This window comes from Trachypithecus francoisi, unplaced genomic scaffold (genome assembly GCF_009764315.1).
Source record: "Trachypithecus francoisi isolate TF-2019V2 unplaced genomic scaffold, Tfra_2.0 Lachesis_group3, whole genome shotgun sequence".
Classification (NCBI taxonomy): Eukaryota; Metazoa; Chordata; class Mammalia; order Primates; family Cercopithecidae; genus Trachypithecus; species Trachypithecus francoisi.
In genome coordinates, this window is record NW_022681468.1 from 161,927,815 (window position 1) to 161,953,017 (window position 25,203).

A 25,203-nucleotide genomic window follows, 5' to 3' on the forward strand; every position below is an offset into this window, starting at 1 on the left:
CACAGCCTGGGCGTCTTACCCAAGCCCTGTGACCTGCCTACCTTGTCCTTCAAGGGTTCAGTGGCAGAGAGGACCAAGCATTCCCTGGATCTATGACCATCATTATCTCATATGGATGCCATCACATGGGTCCATGGAGGAGAGCATGTGTGAACCAGCCCCCACCCCTGCTTTCCCGCATGGAGGCGTAAGGCCCTGTTTGGATACCTGTCCCCTGTCCCTCCAGATGGTGACCCCAGAGGAAGACTTGCATTGCGCCTGCTAGCCCCAGGCCAGTGGCCATCAGCCAGGTGCCCAGCCCCTGGTGAGCTGAAGCTTGCGCCCTCCTGGGCCCTGGTCTCCTGCATTGAACTTGGTGAGTACATTAGGGTCCCACTGGATGCATGTGTGGGGAGGGGGTGCCCTGGGTTGGGTCAATGATGAGAACCTTATATTGTCTGAAGAGAGGTGATGACTTAAAAATCATGCTCAATAGGATTACGCTGAGGCCCAGCCTGGGTGAGAATTTTGGAAGAGGATGCTGGGAATTACGAGTTCCCCGGCAGGACCACTGTATTTTGGGCTGGAGACCTGGAGGCTCTGAGGGCATCTGGAGGGTGCCCAACCCTGTCTCTGCGCTCCTCCATGGGGCAGCCCAGCTCACTATGTGGTTTGGTGTCGGTCCTCCCCTTACCTGGGGGCGGGGTACTTTGGCGGCTCCTTCCTGAGCCCCCATTCTCCCCTGTGTCTTTCAGTGAGCTCTTCTGCCCAGCAGACCCCCTGGCATTGACCAGCATCGGTGAGTGGATCCTGCTGGGGTCATGGCCCATAAGCCAGGCTGCATGGGGTTGCTGAGCATCAGCCTTTGGCTGCAAGAGTTTTCTCAGGAGCTCTTGAATCCTCACTTGGAATGGGTTCTCCAGGCGGGCGGCTTCCTTGGGAATCAGACCCAAGGAGGATACCTTCCCTGAAGCCCTGCAGGGGTTGCAGTGGTCCAGACAGCAAAGGGTTTCCTCAGCCCCATGCGGGGCAGTGCCCCGCTAAGACTTAGGCTCAGGTCAGGCCTCTAGGATGGCCAGGCCACATGCGGGTGGCCACAAGGGCTCTGGGGTGCCGAGGGGGTCTTGCAGGGGCTCTCTGACCTTGGAGAGTTGTGTGCGATTCTGCCCATGGGGTTGGGCTTCAGATTTGCAAGGATCTCTCCAAACCCATGGCCCTGAGTGGGACCGACCCTATTAAGCTATGGGCCATCCCAGTGGTGCCTCTTTGAGCCAAGTGTAGGGCGGCACTGTTTCCCTAAGGTGTGTCAAGACTAGCTCTAGCTGGCACCTGAGGGTGCTGCATTCCGGCCCTGGAATTGTGGGCTTTGGGCCAAGGGTACAGTCCATGTCCCACTGGGGGTCACCCCTTCCTTGTGGGCAGTGACAGGAAGGCTGTCCTCCTGAGGTGGGGAGACCTGCTGTGGAAGGACCTGTCCTGGAAATTTGTGGTCCAGGCTGCATCTGAGCCATGGGGTCACCTCTAGAGGGGCGGGATCTTGGGTCCAAGTAAAGGAGAAGACACCAGGTGTCCCCCGATTGACTGAATGTGGCCCCGCTCTGTGGGTGGGAGGTGTTGTGTGGCCATGGATGGGGACCCACCAGAGAACACACGAGGCCCTGGGGCCCCAGGCTGCGATTTCCGGTGTGGTGTGGAGTGGGGCCTGGGCGCTCGCTCTCCACACACAGGGCAGACTATGCAACTGCCAGATGGGCAGAGGTGCATGGCATCCAGGCCAGCCTCCTTGGTTGGCTGTGAGATGGTAGGTGGCCCTGGCCCACACCCAGGGGGCCAGTACAGCCCTGGGGTCATGCGAGGCAACTGGAGTGGGCAGTGGAGTTCTCAAGGTGCCTACAGATGGCCAGGGTGTCTTGCCTGAGCCCAGTGACCTGCCTGTCCTGTCCTTCCAGGGTTTGGTGGTGGGGAGGGCCAAGGTACCCCTACGTCCATGACATATCAGTGTTTCACATGGATCCCATCACATGGGTCCATGGTGGGAGAGCAATCATGAGCTGGCACCCCCCACCCCCTTCCCATGTGGAGGCGTGAGGTTCCATTTAGACACATGTTCACCTCCTGTCCCTCAGATGGTGAGACCAGAGGAAAACTTTCGTTGGGCCCGCTGTCCCGTGGCGAGTAGTCATCAGTCAGGTACTCAGCCCTTGGTGCACTGAAGCTCAGACCTTTCCTGTCGCCCTGGTCTCCTGCACTGAGCTGTGGTGAGCACATCCGGGTCCCGCTGGATGCATGTGTGGGGAGGTGGTGCCCTGAGTTGGGTCAATGATGAGAACCTTATATTGTCCTGAAGAGAGGTGATGACTTAAAAATCATGCTCAATAGGATTACGCTGAGGCCCAGCCTAGGTGAGAATTTTGGAAGAGGATGCTGAGATCCCAAGGTCCCCTGGCAGGGCCATTGTATTTTGGGCTGGAGTCCTTGAGGCCCTGAAGGACACCTCTGGGATGCCCAACCCTGCTCTGCTCTCCTCTGTGTGGCAGCCCTGGCTCCTTGTGCAGGCTTGGTGTTGGCACTCTGGTTCCCTGGGGGCAGGGCACATTGGAGGCTCCTCCCTGAGCCCTTGTTCTCCTCTGTCTTTCAGTGAGCTCTTCCGCCCAGGTGAGCCCCTGGCCTTGAGCAGCATAGGTGAGTGGATCTTGCTGGGGTCACGGGCCATGAGCCAGGCCGCGGGGGATTGCTGAGAGTCACCCTTCAGGCCATGAGGGTTTCCTTAGGGAGCTGACCTGAATCCCCACCAGGGATGGCTGGTTTCTCCAGGAGGGTGGCTTCCTTGGAAACTGATCCCAGAAGGACACCTTCCCTGAAACCCTGCAGGGGTAACCGAGGTCCAGGCAGGAGAGGGTTCCTTCAACCCAATGCAGTGTAGCTCCTGAGACTTGGGCACGGGTCAGGTCTGGAGCACTTCCAACGCCACATGATGGGTTCCACTGGGTCTCCGGGGGCCACAGGTGTTATGCAGGAGCTCTCTGTCCCTGAGGCTTGCAGCGGGGTAGGGTGTGGGTGATCGAGCTTATGGAGTCAGGCCGTGAAGATTCAAGGACTGGGCCCAACCCATGGCCCTGATAGGACCGACCTGTGGAGCAATGGGCCATCCCCGTGGTGCCTCCTTGAGCCTGGTGGGGGTGGTGTGGCCTCAGTGGGGTTGGGTCAAGACTGAGCTCTGGCCAGCACCTGGTGGTTGGCCCTGGGAATCGTGGGCTTTGGGCCAAGGGTGCAGCCTGAGTCCCATTGGAGGTCACCGCTACCTGAAGTGGAGTAGCTGGAAGGGTGGCATCCTGTGGTGGAAGGCCCACTGTTAAGGGTCCTGTCCCGGCAATTTGATGCCCAGGCTACTTCTGAGCCATGGAGTCATCTCCAGGGTGGCGGGATCTTGAGCCGAAGGAAAGAGAGGACATCACATGGCCTCTGATTGGCCGAGCATGGCCCAGCTCTGTGTTTGGGAGGTGTGCGCTGCATGAATGGGGACCCCCTAGAGAAGGCACGTGGCCCTGGGGCCCCAGGGTGCAATTTCTGATGTGAGCTTATAGAGAGTGCCTGGATGGGTTCATTTCATGCCCAGGGGCAGGCCATGTAACTGCCAGGTCTGCAGTGGCACGTGGCATCCAGGCCAGCCTCCTTGGTTTGTTGTGAGCTGGTTGCTGGCCGTGGCCCTGCCCAGTGGTCCCGGTGCAGCCCAGAGTCGAGCAGGGGATTTTGCATGGGCAGTGGAGGTGCTCCAGGGTCCTGCAGTAGGGTGCAGCCTGGGCGTTTTGCTCCAACCCTGTGACCCACCTGCCCTGTCCTTCCAGGGTTTAGTGGCCAAGGGTTCCTTGCGTTCGTGACCATCACGGTTTTACATGAATCTCATCTCATGAGTCCATGGAGGGAGAGCATGTGTGAGCCAGCCCCACCCTGCCCACTTTCCTGCATGGAGACATGAGGCTCTGTTTGGACACCTGTCCCCCACCCCTCCAGATGGTGACCCCAGAGGAAGACTTGCATTGGGCCTGCTGGCTCTGGGCCAGTGTCTCTCAGCCAGGTGCTCAGCCCCTGGTGAGCTGAAGCTCAGGCCCTTCCTGGCGCCCTGGTCTGCTGCACTGAGCTGCGGTGAGCCCATCTGCACCCCACTGGATGCATGGGTGGCGGGCGGTTGGGGGCGGTGCCCTGGGTTGGGTCAATGATGAGAACCTTATATTGTCCTGAAGAGAGATGATGACTTAAAAATCATGCTCAATAGGATTACGCTGAGGCCCAGCCTTGGTGAGAATTTTGGAAGAAGATGCTGGGATCTGGAGTTCCCCGGAATGGCCAGTGTATTTTGGGCTGGAGACCTTGAGGCCCTGAATGGAATCTTGTGGGGATCTGACCCCTTCTCTGTGCTCCTCTGTGAGGCAGCCCAGGCTCCCTGTGTGGGCTTGGTGTCAGTGCTCTGGTTCTGTCAACCCCCATTCTCCCTTGTGTCTTTCAGTGAGCTCTTCCACCCAGGTGCAGCCCCCAGGCACTGACCAGCATAGGTGAGTTGTCCTGCTGGGGTCATAGGTCATCAGTCAGGCAGCGTGGGGTCACCAAGGGTCAGCCTTTGAGACAGGAGGGTTTCCACAGGCAACCGACCTGAATCTGCACCAGGGATGGGGTGGATTGGTCCTCCAAGAGGGCTGACTTTTTGGAATTGGACCCAAGGAGGATGCCTTCCCTGCAGCCCTGCAGGGATGACGGTGGTCCAGGCAGGAAGGGGTTCCTTCAGTCTCAAGCAGGGCAGCTCCCAGCTGAGTCTCGGTGCACTGGTTTGGCCTTGAGGACTGACCAGGCCACATGAGGGAGGCCGCAAGGGCTTCGGGACACAATGGGGTCATACATTAGCTCCCCATCCCTGGAGAAAGGTGGGCATAGGGCTCATGGAGTTGAGCTGCAGAGATTTAAGGATCGCACAGGACTTATTGCCCTGAATGGGACCGACCCTGCTGATCTATGTGCCGTCCCGTGGTACCTGTTTGGGCCTGGATGGGGCGGTGCTATTTCCCTAGGTTTGGGTCAAGGCTGAGCTCTCGCCAGTGCCTGGTGGTGCTACAGTCCAGCCATGGACTCGTCAGGTTTAGGCCAAGGACGCGTCACGTCCTGCTTGGGGTCTCCCCTTCCCTGTGGCTGGAAATCACCCCTTCCCCGTTGGCAAGAGTCAGGAAGGGTGGCCTCCTGAGGTGGAAGGCCTGCTGTCAAGGGTCTTACCTCTGGAATATGCTGCCCATGCTGCTTCTGAGCCATGGGGTCACCTCCAGGGTAGCGGGGTCATGGACCCAAGGAAAGGAGAAGTCACCATGTGTCCCCCAAGTAGCCGAGTGTGGCCCTGCTCTGTGTTTAGGAGTTGCGTGGGGCATGGATGAGCACCCACCAGAGAAAGCATGTGGCCCTGGGACCCCAGGTTGCGATTTCCATTTCATGCTGGGATAGGGTGCCTGGGTGGGTGCCCACAATGCACAATGGCACCTGGATGGGTGCCCATACTGGCAGGCTATGTGACTGCCAGCTTTGCAGTGGCACCTGGCATCCGGGCCAGCCTCCTTGGTTGGCTGTGAGCTGGTTGATGGCCCTGGTCTGTGCCCAGTAGTTCTGGCATGATCCTGGGGTCGTGCAGGGGAGCCGGCATGGGCAGTGGAGGTGCTCATGGGACCTGTAGTAGGACACAACCGGGTCTTCTTGCCCAAGCCCAGTGACCCGCCTGCCCTGTCCTTCCACAGTTCAGTGTTGAGAGAGCATTGGGTGCCCTGTGTCTGAGATGAGCCAGTCGTCTGCATGGATCCCATCACATGGGTCCATGGAAGGCAAGCATCCCTGAGCCGCCACACCCCACCTTCTGCCTCCATGGAGGCATGAGGTTGTGTTTGGATGCCTGTCCTACTCCTGTTTCCCCAGATGTTGAGGCTGGAGGAAGACTTGAATTGGGCCCAGTGGCCCCAGGCTAGTGTCCGTCAGCTGGGTGTCCAGCCCCTGGTGCACTGAACATTGAACACTTCCTGGCACCCTGGTGTCCTGCACTGAGCTGTGGTGAGCACATCCGGGTCCTGCTGGATGCATGCACTGGGAGGTGGTGTGCTGAGTTGGGTCGATGATGAGAACCTGATATTGTCTGAAGAGAGGTGATGACTTAAAAATCATGCTCAATAGGATTACGCTGAGGCCCAGTCTAGGTGAGGGTTTTGGAAGAGGACACTGGGATCCGGAGGTTCCCTGGCAGAGCCATTGTATTTTGGGCTGGAGACCTGGAAGCCCTGAAGGACATCTGGGGGGCCCAACCCTGTCTCTGTGCTCCTCCATGAGGCAGTCCTGGCTCCCTGTGTGGGCTTGGTGATAGCCCTCCTGTTCCCCAGGAGCGAGGCATGTGGGCAGCTCCTCCCTGACCGCCATTTTCCCCTGTGTCTTTTAGTGAGCTCTTCCACCCAGGCGGGCACCCTGGCATTGACCAGCATAGGTGAGTGGATCCTGCTGGGGTCGTGGGCCATGCGCCAGGCTGCTTGGGGTCACCAAGTATTAGCCTTCAGGCAGGAGGGTCTCCTCAGGGAGTCGACCTGAATTTCCACTGTGGAGAGATGGGTTTGTCCTCTAGGAAAGCAGCTTCCTGGGGAATCAGACCCAATACGATGCCTTCCCTGAAGCCCTGCAGGGGTGATGGTGGTCCAGTCTGGAAAGGGTTCCTTCAGTCTCATGCAGGGCAGCTCCAAGCTGACACTCAGTTTGCGAGTCTGTCCTCGAGGACTGCCCGGGACCAATGAGCGGACAGCAGAGGCTCTGGGGTGCCACGGGGTGTCCCTGGAAATGGATGGGCGATCGGGCCCATGGGGTGGGGCTGTGGAGATTCAAGGATCGTGCCCCACTCATGGCCCTGTATGCAAATGACCCTGTTGAGCAGTGGGCCACACCAGTAGCTCCTTCTTGAGCCTGGTGGGTGGCGGTTCAGCTTCAACTGGTTGGGTCAAGGCTGAGCCGTGGCTGGTGCTTTGTGGTGCTGCAGGCTGGCCCTGGGACTCATGGGCTTTGGGTCAAGGATGCAGCACACCTGCTGCTGGGGGTTACCCCTTCTTCGAGGTGAGTGACTAGAAGGGTCGCATCCCGAGGTTGGAAGGCACCCTCATGAGGGACCCGTCCCGGGAATTTGTTGCCCAGGCTGCTTCTGAGCCATGGGGTCACTTCCAGGGTGGCGGGGTCTTGGGTCCAAGGAAAGGAGAGGGTACCATGTGGCTCCTGATTGGCTGAGTGTGGCCCAGCTCTGTGTTTGGCAGGTATCTGGGGTGTGGATGAGGACCCAGCAGACAAAGCACGTGGCCCTGGACCCAGGCTGCGATTTCTGGTGTGCGCTTGGAGAGGGATCCTGGGCAGGCATTCTCCGCACACAGGGGCAGGCTGTGGGACTGCCAGGTTGGCAGCAGCGCCTGGCTTCCAGGCCAGCCTCCTTGGTTGGCTGTGAGCTGGTTGGCAGCCTTGGACCCTGCCCTGGGTTTCTGTTGTGGTCTGGAGTCGTGCAGTGGAGCCACTATGAGCGGTGGAGGTGCTCCAGGGGCCTGCTGTATGACACAGCCTGGGCGTCTTACCCAAGCCCTGTGACCTGCCTACCTTGTCCTTCAAGGTTCAGTGGCAGAGAGGACCAAGCATTCCCTGGATCTATGACCATCATTATCTCATATGGATGCCATCACATGGGTCCATGGAGGGAGAGCATGTGTGAACCAGCCCCCACTCCCTGCTTTCCCGCATGGAGGCGTAAGGCCCTGTTTGGATACCTGTCCCCTGTCCCTCCAGATGGTGACCCCAGAGGAAGACTTGCATTGCGCCTGCTAGCCCCAGGCCAGTGGCCATCAGCCAGGTGCCCAGCCCCTGGTGAGCTGAAGCTTGCGCCCTCCTGGGCCCTGGTCTCCTGCATTGAACTTGGTGAGTACATTAGGGTCCCACTGGATGCATGTGTGGGGAGGGGGTGCCCTGGGTTGGGTCAATGATGAGAACCTTATATTGTCTGAAGAGAGGTGATGACTTAAAAATCATGCTCAATAGGATTACGCTGAGGCCCAGCCTGGGTGAGAATTTTGGAAGAGGATGCTGGGAATTACGAGTTCCCCGGCAGGACCACTGTATTTTGGGCTGGAGACCTGGAGGCTCTGAGGGCATCTGGAGGGTGCCCAACCCTGTCTCTGCGCTCCTCCATGGGGCAGCCCAGGCTCACTATGTGGGTTTGGTGTCGGTCCTCCCCTTACCTGGGGGCGGGGTACTTTGGCGGCTCCTTCCTGAGCCCCCATTCTCCCCTGTGTCTTTCAGTGAGCTCTTCTGCCCAGCAGACCCCCTGGCATTGACCAGCATCGGTGAGTGGATCCTGCTGGGGTCATGGCCCATAAGCCAGGCTGCATGGGGTTGCTGAGCATCAGCCTTTGGCTGCAAGAGTTTTCTCAGGAGCTCTTGAATCCTCACTTGGAATGGGTTCTCCAGGCGGGCGGCTTCCTTGGGAATCAGACCCAAGGAGGATACCTTCCCTGAAGCCCTGCAGGGGTTGCAGTGGTCCAGACAGCAAAGGGTTTCCTCAGCCCCATGCGGGGCAGTGCCCCGCTAAGACTTAGGCTCAGGTCAGGCCTCTAGGATGGCCAGGCCACATGCGGGTGGCCACAAGGGCTCTGGGTGCCGAGGGGGTCTTGCAGGGGCTCTCTGACCTTGGAGAGTTGTGTGCGATTCTGCCCATGGGGTTGGGCTTCAGATTTGCAAGGATCTCTCCAAACCCATGGCCCTGAGTGGGACCGACCTATTAAGCTATGGGCCATCCCAGTGGTGCCTCTTTGAGCCAAGTGTAGGGCGGCACTGTTTCCCTAAGGGTGTGTCAAGACTAGCTCTAGCTGGCACCTGAGGGTGCTGCATTCCGGCCCTGGAATTGTGGGCTTTGGGCCAAGGGTACAGTCCATGTCCCACTGGGGGTCACCCCTTCCTTGTGGGCAGTGACAGGAAGCTGTCCTCCTGAGGTGGGGAGACCTGCTGTGGAAGGACCTGTCCTGGAAATTTGTGGTCCAGGCTGCATCTGAGCCATGGGGTCACCTCTAGAGGGGCGGGATCTTGGGTCCAAGTAAAGGAGAAGACACCAGGTGTCCCCCGATTGACTGAATGTGGCCCCGCTCTGTGGGTGGGAGGTGTTGTGTGGCCATGGATGGGGACCCACCAGAGAACACACGAGGCCCTGGGGCCCCAGGCTGCGATTTCCGGTGTGGTGTGGAGTGGGGCCTGGGCGCTCGCTCTCCACACACAGGGGCAGGCTGTGCGACTGCCAGATGGCAGTTCATGGCATCCGGGCCAACCTCCTTGGTTGTGGCCCTGGCCTGCACCCCAGGGGCCAATACAGCCCTGGAATTGTGAGAGGCAGCTAGCGTGGGCAGTGGAGGTGCTCAAGGTGCCTGCAATTGGGCGTAGCTAGGGCATCTTGCCCGAGTCCAGTGACCCACCTGCCCTGTCCTTCCAGGGTTCAATCGTGGGGAAGGCCAAGGTTCCCCTGCATCCATGACACATCAGTGTTTCACATGGATCCCATCACATGGGTCAGTGGTGGGAGAGCAGTCGTGAGCTGGCATCCCCCACCCCCTTCCCGCGTGTAGGCGTGAGGTTCCATTTGGACACAGGTCCACCTCCTGTCCCCTAGATGGTGAGACCAGAGGAAAACTTTGTTGGGCCTGCTGTCCCAGGGCGAGTGGTCATCAGTCAGGTACCCAGCCCTTGGTGCGCTGAAGCTCAGACATTTCCTGTCGCCCTGGTCTCCTGCACTGAGCTGTGGTGAGCACATCCAGGTCCCGCTGGATGCATGTGTGGGGGGGTGGTGCCCTGAGTTGGGTCAATGATGAGAACCTTATATTGTCCTGAAGAGAGGTGATGACTTAAAAATCATGCTCAATAGGATTACGCTGAGGCCCAGCCTAGGTGAGAATTTTGGAAGAGGATGCTGAGATCCCAAGTTCCCTGGCAGGACCATTGTATTTTGGGCTGGAGTCCTCGAGGCCCTGAAGAGGACCTTGGGGGTGCCCAACCCTGTCTCTGCTCTCCTCTGTGTGGCAGCCCAGGCTCCTCATGCCGGCTTGGTGTTGGCACTCTGGGTCCCAGGGGCTGGGGCAGGTTGGTGGCTCCTCCCTGAGCCCCCATTCTCCCCTGTGTCTTTCAGTGAACTGTTCTGCCCAGGCGGGCCCCTGGCCTTGAGCAGCATAGGTGAGTGGATCCTGCTGGGGTCATGGCCCATGAGCCAGGCCATGGGGGTCCACTGAGGGTCACCCTTCAGGCCACGAGGGTTTCCTCGGGGAGCCGACCTAAATCCCCACCAGGGACAGATAGTTTCTCCAGGAGGGTGGCTTCCTTGGACATCGATCCCAAGAAAGATGCCTTCCCTGGAACCCTGCAGGAGTAACAGAGGTTCACGCAGGAGAAGGTTCCTTCAACCCAACACAGTGCAGATCCTAGCTGAGACTTGGTGCACAGGTCAGGCCTGGAGGACTGCCCAGGCCACATGAGGGCATCCACAGGGTTTCTGGGGCCAGGAGTCTTATGCAGGAGCTCTTCCTCCCCGAGGCTTGCAGGGGGTTGGGTGTGGGTGATCGGGCTTACAGAGTCAGGCCTTGAAGACTCAAGGGTCAGGCCATACCCTGGGCCCAGAATGGGGCAGACCCTGTTGAGCAATGGGCCATTCCACTGGTGCGTCCTTGAGGCTGGTGGGGGTGGTGCGGCCTCACTGGGGTTGGGTCAAGGGTGAGCTCTGGCCGGCACCTGGTGGTTGGCCCTGGGAATCATGGGCCAAGGGTGCAACCCGCATCCCATTGGAGGTCACCCCTCCCCAAAGTGGAGTGGCCGGAAGGGTGGCATCCTGTGGTGGAAGGTCCACTGTTAAGGGACCTGTGCTGGCAATTTGCTGCCCAAGCTGCTTCTGAGACATGGGGTCACCTACAGGGTGGTGGAGTCTTGAGCCAAAGGAAAGGAGAAGATACCATGTGTCTCTTGATTGGCTGAGTGTGGCCTGGCTCTGTTTGGGAGGTACGCGGTGCATGAATGGGGACCCACCAGAGTAGGCATGTGGCCCTGGGGCTCCAGGATGCGATTTCTGGTGTAGGCTTATAGAGGGTGCCTGGATGGGTGCCTTCCACACCCAGGGGCAGGCTATGTGCCTGCCAGTTCTGCAGCTGCACATGGCATCCAGGCCAACCTCCTTGGTTTGCCATGAGCTGGTTGGTGGCCCTGGCCTTGCCCAGTGGTCCAAGTGTGGCCAAGTCATGTGGGGGAGCTGGTGTGGGCAGGGGAGGTGCTCCAGGGTCCTACAGTAGTGTGCAGCCTGGGCGTCTTGCTGGAATCCCATGACCCGCCTACCCTTTCCTTCCAGGGTTCAAGGGCAGGGAGGGGCGTGCATAACCGTCAATGTTTTACATGAATCCCACGTATTGAGTCCAGGGAGGGAGACCATCTGTGAGCCAGCATGCCCTGCCCACTTTCCTGCATGGAGGCGTGAGACTGTGTTTGGACAACTGTCCCCCACCCCTCCAGATGGTGACCCTGGAGGAAGAATTGCATGGGGCCCGCTGGCCCTGAAACAGTGTCCCTCAGCCAGGTGCTCAGCCCCTGGTGAGCTGAAGCTCAGGCCCTTCCTGGCGCCCTGCTCTCCTGCACAAAGCTGTGGTGAGCACATCTGGGTCCCAGTGGATGCATGCATGGGTTGGGGGGTGGTGGTGCCCTGGGTTGGGTCAATGATGAGAACCTTATATTGTTCTGAAGAGAGGTGATGACTTAAAAATCATGCTCAATAGGATTACGCTGAGGCCTAGCCTAAGTGAGAATTTTGGAAGAGGATGCTGGGATTTCTTAAGGTCCCTGTCAGGGGCTCTGTATTTTGGACTGGAGAAATCCAGGCCTTGAACAGCATCTTGGGGGAGCACTACCCTGTCTCTGCATTTCTACATGAGGCAGCCCAGGCTCCCTCTGTGGGCTTGGTGTTGGCTCTCCGGTTCCCCGGGGTAGGGCACCTTGCTGGGTCCTTCCTTAGCCTCCGTTCTCCTCTTGTGTCTTCTGTATTTCAGTGAGCTCTTCAGCCCAGGTGGGCCCGCTGACATTGACGCACATAGGTGAGTACATTCTACTGGCATCATGGGCCATGAGCCAGGCCACATGGTGTCACTGAGGGTCAGCCCTTGGGAAAGAAGACTTTCCTTAGGGAGCCAACATGAATCCCCACTGGGGAGAGATGGTTTCTGCAAGAGGCTGGCTTCCTTGAGAATCAGAACCAAGACAATGCCTTCCCTGATGCCTTACAGGGGTGACAGTGGTCCAGGCAGGAAAGAGTCCCCTCAGTCCCATGCAGGGCAGCTCCCAGCTGAGACTTGGTGTGTGGGTCTGGCCCAGGCCACATGAAGGGGGCCACAGGGGCTCTGGGGTGCCACAGGGGTCACACAAGAGCTCTCTTTCCCTGGAGAAGTGCTCGAACGGGCCCGTGGGGTCAGGCTGTAGAGATTCGAGGACTGCATCCCAACCATGGCCCTAAATGCAACCGACTGTGTTGAGTAATGGGCCATCTCAATGGTGCCTCTTTGAGCTTGGTGGGGGGTGGTGCTGTTTCCCTGGGTTTGGGTCAAGACTGAGCTCTGTCCACTGCCTGGCAATGCTGCAGGCTGGCTCTTGAACTTGTGGGCTTTGGTCGAAGTCAGCAGCCCACATCCCCCTGGAGGTCACACTTTGCATGTCGGTGAGTGGCTGGAAGAGTGGATCCTGAGGTAGGAAGACCTGCTGTCGATGGTCCTGTCCTGGGAATTTGCCACCCAGACCTCTTCTGAGCCATGGGGTCACCTCCAGGGTGGCAGAGTCTTGAGCCTAAGGAAAGAGAGGACACCATGTGGCCCAGGGTTGGCCGAAGGTGGCCTGACTCTGTTTTGGGGACCTGTGCGGGACATGGATGGGGACTCGCCAGAGAAAGCCTGTGGCCCTGGGACTCCAGGCTTCGATTTCAAGTGTGGTTTGCCAAGGGTGCCCCACTTCCGTGATAGGTCTGTGTTCTGCGTGGATCCCATCACGTGAGTAACCCTCACCCCTTTGCTGCATGGAGGCATGAGGCCCCGTTTGGACACATGTCCTCCTCCTGTCCCTCCAGGTGGTGAGCCCAGAGGAAGACTTGTGTTGGGCTCAGTGTCTTTCGGCCAGTGTCCCAAAGCCAGGTGCCCCGCCCCTGGTGTGCTGAAACTTGGGAACTTCCTAGTGACCTGGTCTCCTGCACTGACCTGTGGTGACTACATCCGGGTCCCACCGGATGCCTGTGCAGGAAGGAGGGTGTCCTGGGTTGGGTCGATGATGAGAACCTTATATTGTCCTGAAGAGGGGTGATGACTTAAAAATGATGCTCAATAAGATTACCCTGAAGCCCAGCCTAGGTGAGAATTTTGGAAGAAGACACTGGAATCCCGAAGTCCCCATCAGGGCCCCTGTATTTTGGGCTGGAGACCTGGAGGGCCTGAAGGGCATCTGGAGGGCCCCAACCCTGTCTCTGCACTCCTCCGTGAGGCAGCCCAGGCTCCCTGTGTGGGCTTGCTGTTGGTGGTCCAGTTTCCTGGGGTGGGGCATGAGGGCAGCTCCTCCCTGAGCCCCCCTTCTCCATTTGTGTCTTTCAGTGAGCTCTTCCACCCAGGCAGGGCACCCTGGCATTGAGCGGCATAGGTCAGTGGATCCTGCTGGTGTTATGGGCCATGGGTCAGGCTGTGTGGAGTCGCTGAGGGTCAGCCTTCAGGACAGGAGAGTTTCCTTAGGGAGCAGACTTGAATGCCCACCAGGGATGGAAGGGTTGATCCTCTAGGAGAGTGGCTTCCTGAGGAATCGAACCCAAGGGGTATGCCTTCCCTGGAGTCCTGTGGGGATGACAGTCGTCCAGGCAAGAGAGGGTTCCTTCAGTCTCACACAGGGCAGCTCCCAGCTGAGTCTTCATGTGCTGGTGTGACCTTGAGGACTGTGTAGGCCACATGAGGGGGTCCACAGGGCCTCCAGGATGCCATGGGGTCCACAGGAGCTCTCCATCTGTGGAGGAAGGTGGGCTAGGGCCCATGGAGTTGAGCTGCAGATATTCAAGGATCGCATATGACTTATTGCCCTGAATGGGATGGGCCAGTTGAGCAATATGCCAACTTGTGGCACCTCTTTGAGCCTGGAAGGGGCGGTGCTATTTCCCTAGGTTTGGGTCAAGGCTGAGCTCAGGCTGGCACCTGGTGTTGCTGCAGTCTGATCATGGACTCGTTAGGTTTAGGCCAAGGGGTCAGCCCACGTATTGCTGAGGTTCTCTCCTTGGCTGGAATTCACCCCTTTCCTGTGGACAAGTGTCTGGAAGGGTGGCCTCCTGAGGTGGAAGGCCTGCTATCAAGGGTCTTGTCCCTGGAATATGCCACCCATGCTGCTTCTGAGCCGTGGGATCACCTCCAGGGTGGTGAGTCTTGTGCCCAAGGAAAGAAGTCACCATGTGTCCCCCGAATAGCCAAGTGTGGCCCTGCTCTGTGTTAGGAGGTGTGGGGGGCATGAATGGGGACCCACCAGAGAAAGCATGTGGCCCTGGGACCCCAGGCATGTACAGGACTCTAGTACGTGCTGTGATAGGGCACCTGGGTGGGTTCCCACAGTGCACAGGGGCAGGATATGTGACTGCCAGCTTTGCAGTGGCATCTGGCATCTGGGCCAGCCTCCTTGGTTGGCGATGAGCTGTTTGGTGGCCCTGGTCTGTGCCCAGTAGACCTGGCATGATGCTGGGGTCATGCAGTGGAGCCAGCATGGGCAGTGGAAGTGCTCATGGGCTCTGCAGTAGGGCACAGCTGGGGCTTCTTGCCCGACCCCAGTGACCTGCCTGCCCTGTTCTTTCAAGGATTGGTGGCTGAGAGAGCACAGGGTGCCCTGTGTCTGCAACAGGCCAGTGTTCCACATGGAACCCATCACATAGGTCCATGGAGGGCAAGCATCCCTGAGCCGCCACACCCCACCTTCTGCCTACATGGAGGGATGAGGTTGTGTTTGGAAACATGTCCTACTCCTGTTTCCCCAGATGTTGAACCTTGAGGAAGACTTGCATTGGACCCAATGGCCCTGGGCCAGCGTCTGTCAGTCAAGTGCCCAGCCCCAGTACACTGAAGATGGGGCCCTTCCTGATGCCCTCGTCTCCTGCATTGAGCTGTGGTGAGCACATCCGTGTCCCACTGGATGCATTGATGGGGAGGGGGTGTCCTGGGTTGGGTCGATGATGAGAACCTTATATTGTCTGAAGAGAGGTGATGACATAAAAATCATGCTCAATAGGATTACACTGAGGCCCAGCCTGGGTGAGAATTTGGAAGAGGATGCTGGGAATTATGAGTTCCCTGTGAGGTCCACTATATTTTGGGGTAGAGACCTGGAGGCTCTGAGGGCATCTAGAGGGTGCCCACCCCGGTCTCTGCACTCCTCCATGAGGCAGCCCAGGCTCACTACGTGGGCTTGGTGTCAGCACTGCTGTTACCCAGGGGTGGAGCACTTTGGTGGCTCCTTCCTGAGCCCCCATTTTCCCCTGTGTCTTTCAGTGAGCTCTTCTGCCCAGCAGACCCCCTTGCATTGACCGACATAGGTGAGTGGATCCTGCTGGGGTCATGGCCCATGAGCCAGGCTGTGTGGGGTTTCCGAGCATCAGTCTTCAGCTGCAAGGGTTTCCTTAGGAGCCTTCCTGAATGCCCACCTGGGATTGGTTCTCTAGGAGGGCAGTTTCCTTAGGAATCAGACCCAAGGAGGATACATTCCCTGAAGCCCTGCAGGGGTTGTGGTGGTCCAGGCATTAAAGGGTTTCCTCCACCTCATGCAGGGCAGTGTCCCGCTGAGACTCGGTCCTCAGGTCTGGCCTCTAGGATGGCCAGGCCACATGAAGGGGGACACAAGGGCTCTGGGGCACCAAGGGGTTCATGCACAGGCTCTCTGACCTTGGAGAGGTGTGTGTGATTTGGCCCATGGGGTTGGGCTGTGGATTTTCAAGGATTACACCAAACCCATGACCCTGAATGGGACTGACCCTATTAAGCAATCGGCCATCCCAGTGGTGCCTCTGTGAGCCAAGTGCAGGTCGGCACTGTTTCCTCAGGGTGAGTGGAGACTAGCTCTGGCCAGCATCTGATGGTGGTGCAGTCCCGCTCTAGGATTGGTGGGCTTCGGGACAAGGGGATAGCCCATGTCCCTTCGGGGTCACCCCTTCCTTGTGAGCAAGCGACAGGAAGAGTGTCCTCCTGAGGTGGGAAGACCTGCTGTGGAAGGTCCTGTCTCAGAAATTTGCTGTCCAGGCTGCTTCTGAGCTATGGGGTCACCTCCATGGTGGCGGGGCCTCAGGTGAATGGATCCTACTGGGGTCATGGGCCATGAGCCAGGCCGGGGTGGGGTCCCTGAGTGTCACGCTTCAGGTCATGAGGGTTTCCTCAAGGAGCTGACCTGAATCCCCACCAGGGATGGATGGTTTCTCCAGGTGGGAGATTTCCTTTGAAATCAGTCCCAAGAAGGATGCCTTCCCTGAAACCCTGCAGGAGTAACAGAGGTTCAGGCAGGAGAGGGTTCCTTCAACCCAATGCAGTGCAGATCCTGAGACTTGGAGCACGGGTCAGTCCTGGAGGACTGCCCAGGCCACATGAGGGCATTCCCAGGGTCTCCGGGGCCAGGAGTCTTATATGGGAGCTCTCTGTCCCCGAGGCTTGAAGGGGGACAGTGTGTGGCTGATCCGGCTTACGGAGTTAGACCCTGAACATTCAAGGGTCAGGAATGACCTATGGCCGTGAATGGGACCGACCCTGTTGAGCAATGGAGGAATGGGACATCCCGGTGGTGGCACCTTGAGCCTGGTGGGGGTGGTGCAGCCTCAGTGGGGTTAGGTCAAGAACTGAGCTCTGGCTGTCACCTCATGGTTGGCCCTGGGAATCGTGGGCTTTGGGCCAAGGGTGCAGCCCGGGTCCCATTGGAGTTTAGCCCTCCCCATAGTGGAGTGGCCAGAAGGGTGGCATCCTGTGGTGGAGGGGCCACTGTGAAGGGTCCTGTCCCAGCAATTTGCTGCCAAGGCTGCTTCTGAGTCATGGGGTCACCTCCAGGGTGATGGGGTCTTGAGCCAAAGGAAAGGAGAGGACATTATGTGGCCCCTGATTGGCAGAGCGTGGCCCAGCTCTGTGTTTGGGAGGTGTGAGGTGCATGAATGGGGACCCACTAGAGAAGGCACGTGGCCCTGGGGCCCCAGGATGGTATTTCTGGTGTGAGCTTATGGAGGGTGCATGAATGTGTGCATTCCATGCCCAGGAGCAGGCTATGTGACTGCCAGGTCTGCAGTGGTGCATGGCATCCAGGCCAGCCTTCTTGGTTTGCCGTGAGCTGGTTGGTGGCCCTGGCCCTGCCCAGTGGTCCCATTGAGGCCCAGAGTTGTGGGGGGGAGCTGGCGTGGGCAGTGGAGGTGCTCCAGGGTCCTACAGTAGGGTGCAGCCTAGGTGTCTTACTGGAATCCCATGATCCATCTGCCCTGTTCTTTCAGGGTTCAGTGGCAGGGAGGGCCAAGGGTTCCTCACGTGCATGACCGTCACTGTTTTACATGGATCTCATCTCATGAGTCCATGGAGGGAGAGCATGTGCGAGCTAGCACCCCCTGCCCACTTTCCCCTATGGAGGCGTGAAGCCCTGTTTGGACACCTGTCCCTCACCCCTCCAGATGGTGACCCTGGAGGAAGAATTGCATTGGGCCTGCTGGCCCTGACACAGTGTCCCTCAGCTGGGTGCTCAGCCCCTGATAAGCTGAAGCTCTGGCCCTTCCTGGTGCCCTGGTCTCCTGCACAGAGCTCTGGTGAGCCCATCTGGGTCCCAATGGATGCATGCATGGGTTGAGGGGTTGGTGCCCTGGGTTGGGTCAATGATGAGGGCCTTATATTGTTCTGAAGAGAGGTGATGACTTAAAAATCATGCTCAATAGGATTACGCTGAGGCCCAGCCTAAGTGAGAATTTTGAAAGAGGATGCTGGGATTTCTAGGTCCCTGTCAGGGGCTCTGTATTTTGGACTGGAGAAATCCAGGCCCTGAACAGCATCTTGGGGGAGCTCTACCCTGTCTCTGCGTTTCTACATGAGGTAGCCCAGGCTCCCTCTGTGGGCTTGGTGTTGGCTCTCCGGTTCCCTGAGGTAGGGCACCTTGCTGGGTCCGTCCTGAGCCCCTGTTCTCTTCTTGTGTCTTCTGTATTTCAGTGAGCTCTTCAGCCCAGGTGAGTCCCCTGACATTGATGCGCATAGGTGAGTGCATTCTGCTGACATCGTGGGCCATGAGCCAGGCTCCGTGTTGTCACTGAAGGTCAGCCCTTGGGAAAGAAGGGTTTCCTCATGGAGCCGACTGAATCCCTACTGGGGAGGGTGGTTTCTCCAGGAGGCTGGCTTCCTTGGGAATCAGACCCAAGACAATGCCTTTCCTGAAGCCTTACAGGGATGACAGTGGTCTAGGCAGGAAAGGGTCCCCTTATTCCCATGTGGGGCAGTTCCCAGTTGAGACTTGGTATGCAGGTCTGGCCTCAAGGACGGCCCAGGCCACATGACAGGTGTCACAGGGGCTCTGGGGTGCCCCAGGGGTCACACGAGAGCTCTCTTTACCTGGAGAGGTGCTCGACTGGGCCCGTGGGTTCAGGCCACAGAGATTCAAGGATTGCATCCCAACCACGGCCCTAACTGAGACCGACCGTGTTGAGTAATGGGCCATCTCAATGGCGCCTCTTTGAGCCTGGTGCGGGGCGGTGCTGTTTCCCTGGGTTTGGGTCAAGGCTGAGCTCTGGCCAGCACCTGGTGATGCTGCAGGCCAGCCCAGGTTCTTCTGGGCTTTGGTCCATTCGGCAGCCTGGTCCTGCTAGAGATCACCCCTTGCCTCTTGGTGAGTGACTGGAAGAGTGGATCCTGAGGTCGGAAGACCCACTGTCGATGGTCCTGTCCTGGGAATTTGCCTTCTGAGCCATGGGGTCACCTCCAGGGTGGTGGGGTCTTGGGGCTAAGGAAAGAGAGGACACTATGTAGCCCATGGTTGCCCGAGGGTGGCCTGACTCTGTTTAGGACATTTACGGGACATGGATGGGGACCCGCCAGAGAAAGCATGTGGCCCTTGGACTCCAGGCTTTGATTTCAGGTGTGGCTTGCAAATAGCACCTAGGCAGGTGCCCAGTACACCCTGGGGCAGGCTATGCATCTTCCACGTCCACAGTGGCACATAGCTTCTGGGCCACTCTCCTTGGCTGGCCATGAGCTGGTTGGTTCCCCGTGCCCTGTGTTCCCGGAGTGGCTCTGGGATTGTGTGGGGCAGACAGCTTGGGCAGTGGAGATGCTATCAAGGCCGTCAGTAGGGTGCAGTCTGGGCATCTTGCCTGAGCCCAGACCTACCTACCCTGTTTCCTCAGGGTTTAGTGATGGGGAGGGCCAAGGGCTCCCCATGTACATGATAGGTCAGTGTTCCTCATGGACCCCATCACATGGGTATACCTTACCCCTTCCCCACATGGAAGGATGAGGCCTTGTTTGGACACATGTCCTCTTCCTGTCCCCCCAAATGGTGAGCCTGGAGGAAGACTTGCGTTGGGCCCAATGGACCCAGGCCAGTGGCCATCAGCCAGGTGCCCACCCTGGTGTGCTGAAGCTTGGGACCTACCTGTCATCCTGGTTTCCTACCGAGCTGTGGTAAGCACATCTGGGTCCCGCTGGATGCATGCATGGACAGGGGGGTGCCCTGGTTTGGGTCGATGATGAGAACCTTATATTATCCTGAAGAGAGGTGATGACTTAAAATTCATGCTCAATAGGATTACGCTGAGGCTCACCCTAGGTGAGAATTTGGAAGAGGATGCTGGGATCCCAAAGTCCCCGATAGGGGACTTTATTTATTAGTTTTGGGCTGGAGCCCTGGAGGCCCTGAAGGGCATCTGGGGGGCCCAACCCTGTCTCTGCACTCCTCCGTGAGGCAGCCCAGGTTCCCTGTGTGGGCTTGCTGTTGGTGGTCCAGTTCCCTGGGGTGGGGCACGTGGAAGCTCCTCCTTGAGCCCCACTTCTCCACTTTTGTCTTTCAGTGAGGTCTTCAACCCAGGCAGGGCACCCTGGCATTTACCGGCATAGGTGAGTGGATCCGGCTGCCATCATGGGCCACGGGCCAGGCCAGGTGGGGTCATTGAGGGTCAGCCTTTGGGACAGGAGGGTTTCCTCAGGGAGCGAACCTGAATCCCCACCGGGGAGGGATGGGTTGGTCCTCCAGGAGAGTGGCTTCCTGGGAAATCAGACCCAAGGGGGTTGCCTTCCCTGGAGCCCTGCAGGGGTGACAGTGGTCCAGGCAGGAGAGGGTTCCTTCAGTCTTACACATAGTAGCTCCCAGATGAGTCTAGGTGTTCAAGTGTGGCCTCGAGGACTGCCCAGGCCACCTGAGGGGCCAATAGGGGCTCTGGGACACCATGGGAGTCACACAGGAGCTCTCCATTCATGGAGAAAGATGGGTAATAGGGCCCATGGAGTCGAGCTGTAGAGATTTAAGGATTGTGCCCAATGCATGGCCATGAATGGGACAGACCCTGTTGAGTAATGAGCCTTGTCGAGCCTTGAGGGGGGCGGTGCTGTTTCCCTAGGTTTGGGTCAAGACTGAGCTCCGGCCGGCGCCTGGTGGTGCTGAGGTCTAGCCATGGACTTGTCGGCTTTGGGCCAAGGGGTCAGCCTGCTCCCCCTGGAAGTCCCCCCTTCCCTGTGGCTGGAAGTCCCCCCTTCCCCGTGGCTGGAAATCCCCCCTTCCCCAGTGGGCAAGTGTCGGGAATGGTTGCCTGGAGGTTGGAAGGCCTGCTGTCGAGGGTCTTGTCCTTGGAATATGCGGCCCATGCTGCTTCTGAGTCATGGGGTCACCTCCAGGGTAGCGGATCTTGGGCCCAAGGACAGGAGAAGAAGCTGTGTGTCCCCTGGTTAGCTGATTGTAGCCCTGCTCTGTGTTCAGGAGGTGTGTGGGGCATGGATGCGGACCCACCAGAGAAACCATGTGGCCCTGGGACCCCAGGTTGCTATTTCCAGTATGTGCTGGGAAAGGGCATCTGGGTGGGTGCCCACCATGCACAGGGATAGGCTATGTGACTGCCAGGTCTGCAGTGGCATCTGACATGCAGGCCAGCCTCCTTGGTTTGCCGTGAACTGGTTGGTGGCCCTGGCCTGTGCCTAGTAGTCCTGGCATGACCCTGGGGTTGTGTGGGGGAGCCAGCAGGGTCCCACCTGCCCTGTCCTTCCAGGGTTCTGTGGCTTAGAGCACTGGGTGCCCTGTGTCCGTGATAGGCCAGTGTTCCGCATGCATCCCATCACATGGGTCCATGGAGGGCGAGTGTGCTTGAACTGCCACACCCCACTTTCTGCTCACATGGAGGAGTGAGGTTGTGTTTGGACAACTGTCCTACTCTTGTTCTCCCAGATTGTGACCCCAGAGGAAGAATTGTTTTGGGCCCAATGGCCCTGGGCCAGTGTCCGTCAGCCCAGTGTCCAGCCCCTGGTGTACTGAAGCTCAGGCCCTTCCTGGTGCCCTAGTCTCCTGCACTGAACTTGGTGAGCCCATTTGGGTACTGCTGGATGCAGTGGTGAGGAAGGAGGTGCCATGGGTTAGGTCGGTGATGAGAACCTTGTATTGTCCTGAAGATAGGTAATGACTTAAAAATCATGCTCAAAAGGATTATGCTGAGGCCCAGCCTAGGTTAGAATTTTGGAAGAGGATGCTGGGCTCCTGAGGTCCCCAGGAGGGCCCCTGTATTTTTGGCTGGAGACCTGGAGGCCCTGAAGGCTATCTGGGGGGTGCCTAACCCTGTCCCTATACTCCTCTGTGAGGCAGCCCAGGATCTCTGTGCGGGCTTGGTGTTGGCACTCTGGTTTTCTGGGGGCGGGTCAGGTTGGTGGCTCCTTCGTGAATCCTTATTCTCCCCTTGATTCTTTCAGTGAGCTCTTCTGCTCAGATGGGTCCCCTGACATTGACCAGCATAGGTGAGTGGATCCTGCTGGGTTCATGGGCCATGAGGCAGACACATGGGGTCACTGAGGGTCAGCCTTTGGGACAGGAGGGTTTTCTCAGGGAGCCGACCTGAATCCCCACCATGGAGGGATGGGTTGGTCCTCCAGAAAAGTGGCTTCCTGGGGAATCTGACACTAGGAGGACACCTTCGCTGAAGCCCTGCAGGGGTGATGGTGGTCCAGGCTGGAAAGGGTTCCTTCAATCTCATGCGGGGCAGCTCCCTGCTGACATGAGGTCTGACCTTGAGGACTGCCCAGGCCACATGAACAGGACAACAGGGGCTCCAGGGTGCCATGGGGATTGTGTGGGGGCCTCTCCATCCCCGGAGAGAGGTGGGCAATCAGGCCCATGGGGTCAGGCTTCTAGGGTTCAGTGGCAGGGAGAGCCAAGGGTTCCCTGGGTCCATTACCGTCAATGTTTCACATGGATCCCATCACATGGGTCCATGGAGGGACAGCATGTGTGAGCAGGCACCCCTTGCTCCCTTTCCCACATGGAGATGTGAGGCCCTGTTTGGACACCTGACCCCTGTCCCTGCAGATAGTGAACCTGGAGGAAGACTCTTCCTGGGTCCCCTGGCCCCAAGCCAGTGTCCATCAGCCAGATGCCAGACCCCAGTGTGCTGAAACTCATGCCCTTCCTGGTGCCCTGGTCTCCTGCACTGAGCTATGGTGAGAACATCCAGGTCCCACTGGATGCATGCGTGGGGAGGAATGTGCCCTGGGTTGGGTCAATGATGAGAACCTTATATTGTCCTGAAGAAAGGTGATGACATAAAAATCATGCTCAATAGGATTACGCTGAGGCCCACCCTAGGTGACAATTTTGGAAGAGGACACTGGGAATCAATGAGGTCCCTGGCAGGGTCACTGTATTTTGGGCTGGAGACCTGGAGGCCCTGAAGGGCACCTCGTTGGGGGCCCAACTCTGTCTTCTTTCCCCCGTGAGGCAGCCCAAGCTCCCTGTGTGGGCTTGGTGTCAGCGCTCTGCTTTCCTGGAGGTGGGGCATTTTGGCTGCTCCTTCCTGAGCCCCTGTTCTCCCCTGTGTCTTTCAGTGAGCTCTTTCACCCAGCAGACTCCCTGGCATTGACCAGCATAGGTGAGTGGCTCCTGCTTGGGTCATGGGCCATGAGCCAGGCCGTAGGATTGCCGAGGGTCAGCATTTGAGCCATGAGGGTTTCCTCAGGAGCCGACCTGAACCCCCACCTGGGATGGGTTCTCCCAGAGGGCAGCTTCCTTGTGAATCTGATCCAAGTAGGATGCCTTCTCTGAAGCCCTGCAGGGGTGACAGTTGTCCAGGCAAGAAAGGGTTCCCTCAGCCCCATGCGGGGCAGCGCCCAGCCAAGACTCAGTGCTTGGGTTAGGCCCCTAGGATGGCCAGGCCCCTTGAGGGGGGTCACAAGGGCTCCAGGGCACCACAGGGGCCTCGCGGGGTCTCTCCGAACCCGGAGAGTGGTATGCGATTTGGCCCACGGGGTGGGGCCGCAGATTCAAGGATCACACCACACCCATGGCCCTGAAGGGAACCGACCCTGTTAAGCAATGGGGCGCCCCAGGGGTGCCTCTTTCAACCAAGTATGGGGTGGTGCTGCTTTCCTGAGGTTGGGTCAATACTAGCTCTGGCCAGTGCCTGCTGGTGGTGCAGTCCAGCCCTGAAATTCATGGGCACTGGGCCCAGGGTGCAGCCTGTGTCCCGCTGGGGATTCACCCCTTCCTTGTGGGCGGTGGCGGGAAGGGTATCCTCCTGAGGTGGGAAGGCCAGCTGTGGAAGGAACTGTCCTGGAAATTTGCTATCCAGTCTGCTTCTGAGCCATGGGGTCGCCTCCAGGGTTGGCAGGGTCTTGGGCCCAAGGAAAGGAGAGGACACCATGTTTCCCTCAACTGGCCGAGTGTGGCCCTGCTCTGCATGTGGGAGGTGTTGTATGGGGCATGGATAGGGACCCACCAGAGAAAACACGTGGCCTTCAGGCCCAAGGCTGCAATTTCTCAGTTCACACTTGGAGACGGTCCTGGACCCCCTCCATTCCCAGGGGCAGACTGTGCAACTGTCAGGTCGGCAGTGGCACGTGGCATCTGGGCCAGTCTACTTGGTTGGCCATGAGCTGTTGGTGGCCCTGGTCCTTTCCCAGGGTTTGGGTGCAGCCCTGGGGTCATGTGGGACAGCCAGTGTGGGCAGTGGAGGTGCTCTGGTGGCCTGCAGTAGGGTGCAGCCTGGGTGTCTTGCCTGAGCCCAGTGACCTGCCTGCCATGTCCTCACAGGGTTCCCTGGCAGAGAGGGCCAAGGGTCCTCTGTGTCTGTGACACATCAGTGTTTCCTATGGATCCCATCAAATGGGCCCACGGAGGGAGAGCATGCGTGAACCGGCACCCCTCCACCCTCTTCCCTGCATGGAGGCATGAGCCCCTGGTTGGACATATGTCCTCCTCCTGTCCCCCCAGATGGTGGCCCTGGAGGAGGACTTGTATTGGGACCACTGGCCCCATGTCAGTGTCTGTCAGCCAGCTGTACAGCCCTTGGTGTGTTGAAGCTCAGGCCCTTCCTGGTGCTCCGGTCTCCTGCACTGAGCTTGGTGAGCCTATCCAGGTCCTGCTGGATGCATGTGCGGGAAGGGGGTGCCCTGGGTTGGGTCGATGATGAGAACCTTATACTGTCCTGAAGAGAGGTGATGACTTAAAAATCATGCTCAATAGGATTACGCTGAGGCCCAACCTAGGTGAGAATTTTGGAAGAGTATGGTGGGATCCTGAGATCCCCAGCCAGGCCACTGTATTTTGGGCTGGAGTCACTGAGGCCCTGGGCATCTCAGGGGTGCCCAAATCTGTCTCTGTGCCTGTCCATGAGGCAACCCACTTTCCCTGTGCAGGCTTGGTGTTGGCCCTCCTGCTCCCCGTGGATGGGGCATATTGGTGGCTTCTCCCTGAGTACCTGTTCTCCCCTGTGTCTTTCAGTGAGCTCTTCTGCCCAGGTGGTCCCCCTGGCCTTGAGGGGCGTAAGTGAGTACGTCCTGCTGGCATCATGGTCCATGAGCCAAGGTGCATAGTGTTGCCGAAGGTCACCCTTTAGACCATGTAGGTTTCCTCAGGGAGCTGACCTGAATCCCCACTGAGGAGGGCTGGTTTCTCCAGGAGGGCGTCTTCCATAGAAACTGGTCCCAAGAA

The 25,203-nt window shown here is 58.5% G+C and overlaps 1 protein-coding gene and 14 non-coding genes across 31 annotated transcripts in view; all 15 read left to right on the forward strand.

Annotated features, from left to right (window-relative positions):
- LOC117070978 overlaps window positions 1-25,203 on the forward strand; it is a 239,965-nt gene that overhangs the window by 147,144 nt on the left and 67,618 nt on the right. For 8 of the 17 annotated variants that reach the window (XM_033190771.1, XM_033190778.1, XM_033190772.1 and 5 more), the window contains 18 exons: window positions 2,618-2,661; window positions 3,991-4,122; window positions 4,484-4,529; window positions 5,923-6,054; window positions 6,434-6,478; window positions 7,804-7,932; window positions 8,314-8,357; window positions 9,671-9,801; window positions 10,184-10,227; window positions 11,548-11,679; window positions 12,078-15,195; window positions 15,576-15,619; window positions 17,717-17,848; window positions 18,243-19,706; window positions 20,093-20,138; window positions 21,457-21,587; window positions 21,972-22,016; window positions 22,585-22,715. In XM_033190771.1, coding sequence (XP_033046662.1) covers window positions 22,649-22,715 — 67 coding nt within the window. In that variant the 5' untranslated portion in view covers window positions 2,618-2,661; window positions 3,991-4,122; window positions 4,484-4,529; ... (13 more) ...; window positions 21,972-22,016; window positions 22,585-22,648. Of the gene's footprint in view, window positions 1-226; window positions 356-734; window positions 779-2,109; window positions 2,238-2,617; window positions 2,662-3,990; window positions 4,123-4,483; window positions 4,530-5,401; window positions 5,432-5,922; window positions 6,055-6,433; window positions 6,479-7,341; window positions 7,355-7,803; window positions 7,933-8,313; window positions 8,358-9,670; window positions 9,802-10,183; window positions 10,228-11,547; window positions 11,680-12,077; window positions 15,196-15,575; window positions 15,620-17,716; window positions 17,849-18,242; window positions 19,707-20,092; window positions 20,139-20,992; window positions 21,068-21,456; window positions 21,588-21,971; window positions 22,017-22,584; window positions 22,716-24,483; window positions 24,615-25,203 lie in introns of those variants that run through there. The other 9 variants (XM_033190780.1, XM_033190782.1, XM_033190779.1 and 6 more) reach the window with 8 other exon arrangements.
- Window positions 411-491, forward strand: LOC117071768. The gene has a single exon (XR_004432512.1). It is a non-coding gene; the product is annotated as a small nucleolar RNA SNORD115 (small nucleolar RNA).
- On the forward strand, window positions 2,293-2,374 carry LOC117071729. Its single transcript, XR_004432476.1, has one exon. It is a non-coding gene; the product is annotated as a small nucleolar RNA SNORD115 (small nucleolar RNA).
- LOC117071735 lies at window positions 4,187-4,268 on the forward strand. The gene has a single exon (XR_004432482.1). It is a non-coding gene; the product is annotated as a small nucleolar RNA SNORD115 (small nucleolar RNA).
- LOC117071779 lies at window positions 6,110-6,190 on the forward strand. The gene has a single exon (XR_004432523.1). It is a non-coding gene; the product is annotated as a small nucleolar RNA SNORD115 (small nucleolar RNA).
- On the forward strand, window positions 7,988-8,068 carry LOC117071769. Its single transcript, XR_004432513.1, has one exon. It is a non-coding gene; the product is annotated as a small nucleolar RNA SNORD115 (small nucleolar RNA).
- On the forward strand, window positions 9,857-9,938 carry LOC117071730. The gene has a single exon (XR_004432477.1). It is a non-coding gene; the product is annotated as a small nucleolar RNA SNORD115 (small nucleolar RNA).
- Window positions 11,742-11,823, forward strand: LOC117071754. The gene has a single exon (XR_004432498.1). It is a non-coding gene; the product is annotated as a small nucleolar RNA SNORD115 (small nucleolar RNA).
- Window positions 13,330-13,411, forward strand: LOC117071785. Its single transcript, XR_004432529.1, has one exon. It is a non-coding gene; the product is annotated as a small nucleolar RNA SNORD115 (small nucleolar RNA).
- On the forward strand, window positions 15,251-15,331 carry LOC117071780. Its single transcript, XR_004432524.1, has one exon. It is a non-coding gene; the product is annotated as a small nucleolar RNA SNORD115 (small nucleolar RNA).
- Window positions 17,909-17,990, forward strand: LOC117071771. Its single transcript, XR_004432515.1, has one exon. It is a non-coding gene; the product is annotated as a small nucleolar RNA SNORD115 (small nucleolar RNA).
- LOC117071775 lies at window positions 19,763-19,844 on the forward strand. Its single transcript, XR_004432519.1, has one exon. It is a non-coding gene; the product is annotated as a small nucleolar RNA SNORD115 (small nucleolar RNA).
- Window positions 21,644-21,725, forward strand: LOC117071788. The gene has a single exon (XR_004432532.1). It is a non-coding gene; the product is annotated as a small nucleolar RNA SNORD115 (small nucleolar RNA).
- Window positions 22,772-22,853, forward strand: LOC117071745. The gene has a single exon (XR_004432489.1). It is a non-coding gene; the product is annotated as a small nucleolar RNA SNORD115 (small nucleolar RNA).
- LOC117071747 lies at window positions 24,670-24,751 on the forward strand. Its single transcript, XR_004432491.1, has one exon. It is a non-coding gene; the product is annotated as a small nucleolar RNA SNORD115 (small nucleolar RNA).